This window comes from Pteropus alecto, unplaced genomic scaffold, assembly GCF_000325575.1.
Source record: "Pteropus alecto unplaced genomic scaffold, ASM32557v1 scaffold155, whole genome shotgun sequence".
NCBI classification, from domain to species: Eukaryota; Metazoa; Chordata; class Mammalia; order Chiroptera; family Pteropodidae; genus Pteropus; species Pteropus alecto.
The window spans coordinates 11,308,781-11,317,286 of NW_006438113.1; the positions used below are offsets into that span (position 1 = coordinate 11,308,781).

Genomic DNA, 8,506 nt, shown 5'->3' on the forward strand with positions numbered 1-8,506 from the left:
TAGGGAAATAGATAAATTTTAGTCTATATATGAAGTGAGATAGATAAACTTGTGTGTGCTTATATAAAATGATCTCCAAGGCATATGACTAAGTTAAAAAGGTTCAGAACATTGTGTATGTTGCTATTTAGTGACAAAAGGGATGGAGTAGATAGAATATACATTCACAGACACAAAAGTATCTGCTTGAGTGCATAGACTACTTCTGAAGAGATGTGCAAGAAATTGGTAACAGTAGTTTCCTCTGAAATGATCAGGGAAGCTCTCTGTTTGAATTATTTTACCATGTGCATTTATTATATTTTTTAATCAAAGAACTCTTAGAATGAAGTGATTTCCTCTCTTTACTATGTCTGAGACCATGCTCAGTTCATTTGTAATTTCTGTTAGACAAGAAACCTTCTGCAAGCCTTGTTTAAGCAATAAGTAAGTATAAATTTGTTTGTATAATTAGCAAGAAAATAAATCTCTTTGAATAGAACAGCAATCCTTGTTTTGTATTATTTGTTCTCCCTTTATAATTTTTAGTAATCTACAGAAATTAAGAAACTTAGAAATAAAGTCAGATTTTTCACAAAATTCTAAGTGTTATAAATGTCCACATGCCCATATGTCTGGTCACCTAACTCTGGAGTGTGGCTAAATGGAAAGAAAGTGACCTAATAATAAAAATTTTATCTATTTCATTTAGGCTCATGGATTTGAGATTCTATGCTCCAAATGTAGCCCACATTTTTCTGACTCCCAAAAATCTCCTGTGATTGCCTCACCACTTTGGGCTGGCTTCCTTGAAAGTCTGAAAAATAAAGATTACTTTAAGGTAAGACTTGCAATGCATGTTTTAAATTGTACTATCTAGGGAAAACAAGCTAGTGATTTAAAGTCCTATGGTCCATATTTAATGAGTAACATAATTATAGGAGCCAGAATTTAAAGGAACCATTCTAGTTCAGTGGTAATGAGGGGATGTCCAGTATTATGAACTGTTTCCAGTATTGGGAAAATTAATAACATTTACATAAAGTGATATAAAAGTTATTTGTATCAGATGAACAACTTTCATCAATCTATAAAGCAAACATGAAGATACCAAATAGCAAAATTAGAAAAGACAGGGATTTAGAAAATTATAAAAAGATAGTATTTCTCTTAAAATATTCACTCTCACAAGTAGTAAAGATATGCATATGAACACAATTATAGACTGTTTTTCATGTATGTAAGGATGCAAATGATATTCAGTGCTGTTGAGAGTATAGTGAAATTAATACCCTATATATTGCTGATTACATTGTAAATTGGTAGAACCTTAACTGGAAAGCAATTTAGTAGTATGTCCCAAGAGCTATAGAAGTATTCAAACTTGGAACCTTCACTTTGAATAGTCTATTTTAAGGAAATAGAAGAGTTCATAAGACTGTGATGATTATAACACTCTAACAATATGAAAAAGTACTAGTATATTTTTTATTTAAAGAGTGTAAAATATTAAGTATGAATGCCACTATAAACATGCATGTGAAAGACAGAAATGATAGTTAAGTTGGGATTATGCTATTTCTTTTGTTCTATTTGTACTTTGCTTTATAAGTTAATTACGAATCAATTATTCGTTAATTATTTAAACAATAGAAAATGGTAGAAAACATTTCAAATCGGAAATAAGCCCTTAATGGTGAAAAGGATTAGGAACCACTACATCTAACCTAGTCCCCTTGTTTGAAGAAACCAGAGCCCAAACAGGTACATTAATGACAAAACTGGGACTAGGACTCAGGCATCATGGTTCTAGAGCAGTATCATATACTGTCTCTCTGAAAATTATTTGTGAGCAGGTTATTTTAATAACACTATGTAAATAATGTTCTGATAGGCCATTATTATTTTTTTAGGGACTGATAGAAGGTTCTGCACAGTACCAGGAAAGACTAGAAATGGCAAAGAACTACTTCCAACTCTCAGTAAACCGGCCAGAAAGGTGAGTTTATCACTGCTAAATTATAACAGCAGAGTGGTAACTTGCCAGACGTTAAGGAGTTATTTTTTCTTAAAGATAGTTGCAGAAATTGGAGTTTACATATTTAAACAGCTAATGGCAAGGACCATGACTACTAAAGGGGCTGGGATTGAAGGAGAGGTGTTGTGACGGAAGATCTCTGGCACTGGTAGCTATCCTTATCATCATATAACGGCCAACATTTATTGCGTACTTACAAAGTGTCGGTCACTTTAAACTTTTAATCCCCCTTACAGCCCTGTGAAATAAATACGATTGTTATTGTTCCATAATTACAGTTAAAAAGCTGAGGCCAAGAGATGTTAAGTAATTTGCCAGAGGTCACACAGCTCATAAATGACAGACCTAGGATTCAAACTCAGGTAGTCTGGTATTGAGCCATGTGCTTAATTCCTATAGGAATTCTGAGCTGTGTTTAGCTATGTTATGTGGGTCTGAAACACAGAATGAAGCAGGCATTCAGCTTCCAAATCGAATCTCATTCTAACCTCCTATATATTTCCTGGTGGAAGAAAGAAATGGACACAGGGTTGGAATGAAATGGTACCCCTTAAAATTTAATAAAGTTGAGTTTCAGTTCTGATAATGGTGGAGTAACATATCCGATGAACCCCCTCCCAGTTACAATTATAAACCTGAACAGAATTTTAAAAACAATTATTTGAAGATGCTGGAGAACAACAACAGCAGGCAAAAATTGGAGAGAATTGTACTCTTGGAAGAAAATCACAGTTGGTGAGGTCCACATTTATCTGATTTGTCCACTGAGGGCACTTCCTATTCAGTGTGGCACAAGGAAAATACAGCTCAGACACAAAGTCTTATTGGGCTGAGGAATCAAAGGTCAGAATTTGAGTAGTGGCAAAAGTTTAACTTCTGTTTACAAAATTGAATTTGTGGTACTTAAAGCTATTAAATAACATGAAAGAAATAGCTTCGTGTGTGTTATGGTTAAGTCAAACTGATTGGTTTTGAACCCCAGGCATTTTGTCAGCATTTCAAACACAAAATATTTGTGTAATAGAATATTCTTTGAAGATAGCATGAAGCAAAGTTGATACTGAGAGAACTCTAATCTCAATTTTCTGTGAGATGGTAATGACTTTACAGCAGTCCTTCCTCTTCTGTAAATGTGTAGGGGCACCTTTGCCCCATTCGCATCAGTTTTAGGGCAATAATTGGTGGAAAAGAGAATGCCTTCTTAGGGTATCATTTAAGAAAACTTAGGAAATAGAGTAGGAGAGTAAAGGAGGTAGCCTTCATAGTTAGGGGACTCTCCCCCGGATGATTCCTCTCTGCCTCTAGGAGGCCACTCCTGTGTTGAGAGCTGTTACCTTACAGTCTTGAAGAGAAGTTAAGAAATTCTATTCACATTTGGAGAATTAGGGCTCCTCTCAGAAAACATAATAGATTAGTGGTTGGGTAGTTCTTTTTAAATAATAAAGTTTGTCATTATAAAATTAACATTGATTTATTATAGCAAATACAAAAAGATGTAAGGAAAAAATTTATGCATAGAGTCAACTGCTATTATCATTTTGATCTGCTGCCTTCCAGGATTTTTTTTCCACCATACCCAGTTAATATTTTTTAAAATTTTATACTGTATAGAAATTTTGTGTCATGTACATAATTTTTATTCATTACAAACTTATATTTTCCCATGACATTAAAAAGTCTTTATAAACATAATTTTAAATAGCTGCATAACATTTCAGCAAATGGATGTACCATAATTTACTCAACATTTTTACTACTGGCAAAAAATCGTGAATAGCTTAAATGTCCAACGTTTTAATTAGTGTTGCAGGAGAGACTTTCATTCCCCAAACTAGGATAATTTTTAAACAGTTTAAAACCAAACTCACATCTCCCTCCAGACCTATCCTTAAATTCCCATTTTTTTGAATAGCCGAGTTAATATCACAGACTATTTTCCAATCTCTTTTAATAGTACCACTATCCTCCTTTTCACCCAGACCTCCTGGCTCTCCTTGGCTCTAGTTCCTAGATCCTGTTAATTATTTTTTGTGTCTTGCATTCTTTTTTCTTACTACCCAGCTACTCTAATTACTTATTTCATTGCTTTTCTTTTTCTTTTTTTTTTTTTTTAGGTGAGGTGACCCTTGGTTGACCTCACAGATTGGAAGGATGTTGTCAGCTTACAATCCCTTATTTTTTATTTTTTACACCTACAGCACCTGGTCTTCCTAGGTGATCTCCTAGGAATCCAAATACTAATAAGGCCTGACCCTGCTTAGCTTCCAAGATCAGACGAGATTGGGCTTGTTCAGGGTGGCATGGCCGTAGACCTTATTTCTTGAACTATAGCAATACTTACTTGTTTCTCGACCTCTAGTGACTTTTCTCTCCCAATTCAACTGTTATAGCCAGGAGAATTTGCTTGAAATAAATCTTTAATCAAATCACTCGTTTTTCCTAAAAATTATTTGAGATTATGATAGTGAAAAATTACACACAATCTAGGTATCCATCAGTAGTACATATGTGAATTACAATGTATGTATATGACAGACTGCTATCCATTAGTTAACTAGAGGTTAGCTAAATATATATAAATTTAATTCAGGATTTACCAACCTCGGTGCTATTGACATTTTGGACCAGATAATTCTTTGTTGTGGGTCACTGTGCATTGAGGATGTTTAGCAACATCCCTGGCCTCTGTCCTGTAAATAACCAGTAGTACTCCCCCCACCCCCAGTTCTGACAACCAAAAGTGTCACCAGACATTGCCAAATGCCCTTGGGGGACAAAAATTGTTCCCAGTTGAGAAACATATATATTCATTCATTCAACAGATATTTATTGAATATCTCCTATGTGCCAGGCCCTATTCCAGATACTGGCATCCAAGTTGACCCAATATCTCCCTGTCCTTACAGAGCTTATGTAATAGTATAGGAAAAAGACAATAAACCATTATATGATGTTAGGTAGTGGTAAGTGCTTTGAAGAAAAAGCAGTCTGTAGGAGAGAGAGAGGTAGAGGTTGCTATTTTCGCTAGGTTGGTCAGTGTGGCCTTTCCAATGAGAAGAGATCTGGATAAAGTGAGAGAATGAGGCATACAGGTATTTGTGGGAATAACATTCTAAGTAAAGAGAATAAACAGCAATACAACATAGAAACACACACACATGTGTATGTGCACACTCGTGCCCAGCATTCACCTCTGAGCAGCAGGGCTGGTAGTGCTGGTCATCATGAGAAACATTAACTTTATCTATAATACATTTTAAAAGTACATGCACATGTTACTGGTTTTAATTTTTTATATATATTTTTCTGGCTTTATTGAAATGAAATAGACAGTTGCTCGTATTTACATTGTACAATTCAATGAGATTTTTTTCAGTTATTGTTGGCATACAATGAAATATTTGTTTTGGTTGTACAGCGTACTGATTAGAGATCTATATAACTCACAAAGCAATCACCCCACTCAATCTACTACCCCTCTTCTACCTTACATAATTATTACAACATTGTAGACTAATTTCCTTATGCTACATTTTATATCTCCATGTCTGTTTTGTAACTATTCATTTGTGCTTCTTAATCCCTTCTTCCTTTTTTGCCATCCTCCAACCCCCCTCCCATCTAGTAGCCCTCAAAATAGTCTCTATTTTTTTATTTCCATTTTTATTTCCATTTTTGTTGTTGTTTCTTTTGTTCTTTAAAATCAATATGTATGCGAAATCATGTGGTATTTGTCTTTTTTTATCTTACTTATTTCATTCAGCACAATATCCTGTAGGTCCATCAAGGCAATATTTTCCCATTCCCTTCCTTTTAGTCTATGTCTTTCAATCTGAATTGAGTCTTTTTTAGGCAGCATATGTAGGGGTCTTGTTTTCTTATCTATTCAGCCACTCTATCTTTCGGTTAGAGCACTTCACTCTTTTTCATTTGAGGTACTTCTTGATAAATACATAGTTATTAACATTCTTTATTCCTGTTTTTGATAGGTATTTTTTCTTCTTAAAGAAGTCACTCCAACATTTCCTGTAATACTGGCTTGGTGGTGATAAATTCCTTTAGCTTGTTTTTGTCTGGGAAGCTCTTTATCTGTCCTTTGACTCTAAATGATAACTTTGCTGGATAAACTATTCTGTAGATCCTGGGTTTTCAACACTTTGAATATTTTGTGCCAGGCCCTTCTATCCTGCAAAGATTCTTTTGAGAAATCAGCTGCCATACTTATGAGAGCTCCCTTGTAGGTAACTAATTGCTTATCTCTTGCTGCTTTTAAGATTATCTCCTTGTATTTAATCTTTGGCATTTTAATTATAATGTGTCTTGGTGTGGGCCTTTTTGGGTTCATCTTTTTTGGGATCTCTGAGCTTCCTAGAGTTGTATGTCTATTTCCTTCACCACCCTATGACATGGATATTTTTACATTTAATTGTGTCCCATAAGCTCCTTAAATTATTATTATAGTCTTGGCTTCTTTTTTCTTGCCGTTCTGATTGAGTGTTCTTGGCTTCTTCATCCTCTATATTGGTGGTTTGATCCTCTTCTTTATCCACTGTTTATTCCCTCTAATATACTCTTAGTCTCAGATAATGTGTTCTTCATTTCTGCATGGTTTGCTTTTATAATTTCCATTTCTGTTTTCATGACTTTTTTTCTCTCTGTTAAAGTTCTCACTGAATTCATCTACATTTCTCCTAAGTTCATTGTGCATCTTTATTTTTTTAATTTTTATTAACTAATTATTTTTTAATTGAAGAAATGATTTAAATGTTTTTCCCCCTTCCACCTTCCCCCTCTCCCCCCTGCCCTCTGGTAACCACTAGTCCATTGTCCATGTCCATGTCCATGAGTCTTTGTTTGTCCTGTTTATTTGTTGCTTTTAGGTTTATAGCCCACATATAAGTGATATCATGTAATTTCAACTTTTTCTGTCTGCCTTATTTTGCTTAGTATGATTATTTCAAGGTCCATCCATGTTGTTGCAAATGGCAGTATTTCATCTCTTTTTATGGCTGAATAATATTCTATTGTATATATGTACCACAGCTTCTTTACACAATCGTCTATCATAGAACATTTCGGATGCTTTCATGTCCTGGCCACTGTGAATAATGCTGCTATGAACATCAGTGTGCAAATATCTTTTCGGATATGAGTTTTCAAGTCTTTGGGGTAAATACCCAGTAGAGAGATTGCTGGATCATATGGTAGATCAATTCTTAGTTTAAAAAAAAATTTTTTATTATGTTTATTGGGGTAACATTGGTTAATACAATTATATAATTTTCAGGTGTGTATTATAATTAGACATTTATATATTCTATGTGTGATTACCACCCAAAGTCTAGTTTCCTTCAGCTACCATATATTTGATCCCCTTTACCCACTTCACCCTCCCCTTACACCCTTATATTTGACTCCCTTTAACCCATCTACCTCTTCTATCCTCCTCCACCCACTTTGGTAGTCTCTAGTCCATTGTCCATGTCCCTGGGTCTCTGTTTGTTCTGTTCATTTGTTGCTCTTAGGTTTATATCCCACATATAAGTGATATAATGTGATTTTCAACTTTTTCTGTCTGCCTTATTTCGCTTAGCATGATTATCTCGAGGTTCAACCATGTTGTCGCAAATGGCAGTATTTCATCTCTTCTTATGGCTGAGTAATGTTCCATTGTATATATGTACCACAGCTTCTTTAGCCAATCATTTATCATAGGACACTTAGGTGGCTTCCATGTCCTGACTGTTGTGAATAATGCTGCTGTGAACATCGGTGTGCAGACATCTTTTCAGATAAGAGTTTTCAAGCCTTTGGGGTAAATACCCAGTAGAAAGAGTGCCGGATCATATGGTAGATTAATTCTTAGTTTTTTGAGGAATCTCCATATTGTTTTCCATAGTGGTTGTACCAATTTGCAGTCCCACCAGCAGCGTATGAGGGATCCTTTTTCTCTGCATCCTCTCCAGCATTTGTTATTACTTGTCCTGTTGATTATAGCTATTCTAACAGGTGTGAGATGGTATCTCATTGTGGTTTTGATTTGCATTTCTCTAATAGCTAGTGATGTTGAGCATCTTTTCATATATTTATTGGCCATTTGTATATCCTCTAGGAAAAAGTATCTGTTCAGGTCCTCTGCCCATTTTTGATTGGGTTGTTTGTTTTTTTGTTGTTATTGAGTCGTATGAGTTCTTTGTTTATTTTGGATATTAGGTCCTTATCAGAGGCATTTCTTGCAAATATATTTTCCCATTCGGATGGTTGTCTCTTTACCTTGTTGACGATTTCTTTTGCTGAGCAGAAACTTTTTAGCTTGATGTAGTCTCATTCATTTATTTTAGCTTTTACTTCCCTTATCTTTGAGGTCAAATTGACAAAATCCTCTTTAAGTCCAAGGCCTTTTAGTTTAGTTCCTAAGTTTTCTTCTATGCATTTTATCGTTCCAGGTCTTATATTCAGGTCCTTAATCCATTTTGAGTTAATTTTGGT

At 34.8% G+C, this 8,506-nt stretch overlaps 1 protein-coding gene across 6 annotated transcripts in view; it reads left to right on the forward strand.

The window, feature by feature from the left end:
* Nucleotides 1–8,506, forward strand: part of ECD (ecdysoneless cell cycle regulator) — a 31,802-nt gene that overhangs the window by 10,344 nt on the left and 12,952 nt on the right. For all 6 annotated transcript variants that reach the window (XM_006915522.3, XM_025049331.1, XM_015592201.2 and 3 more), the window contains exons 8-9: nucleotides 692–820; nucleotides 1,893–1,978. In XM_006915522.3, the coding sequence (XP_006915584.1) occupies nucleotides 692–820; nucleotides 1,893–1,978 (215 nt within the window). The remainder of the gene's footprint in view (nucleotides 1–691; nucleotides 821–1,892; nucleotides 1,979–8,506) is intronic.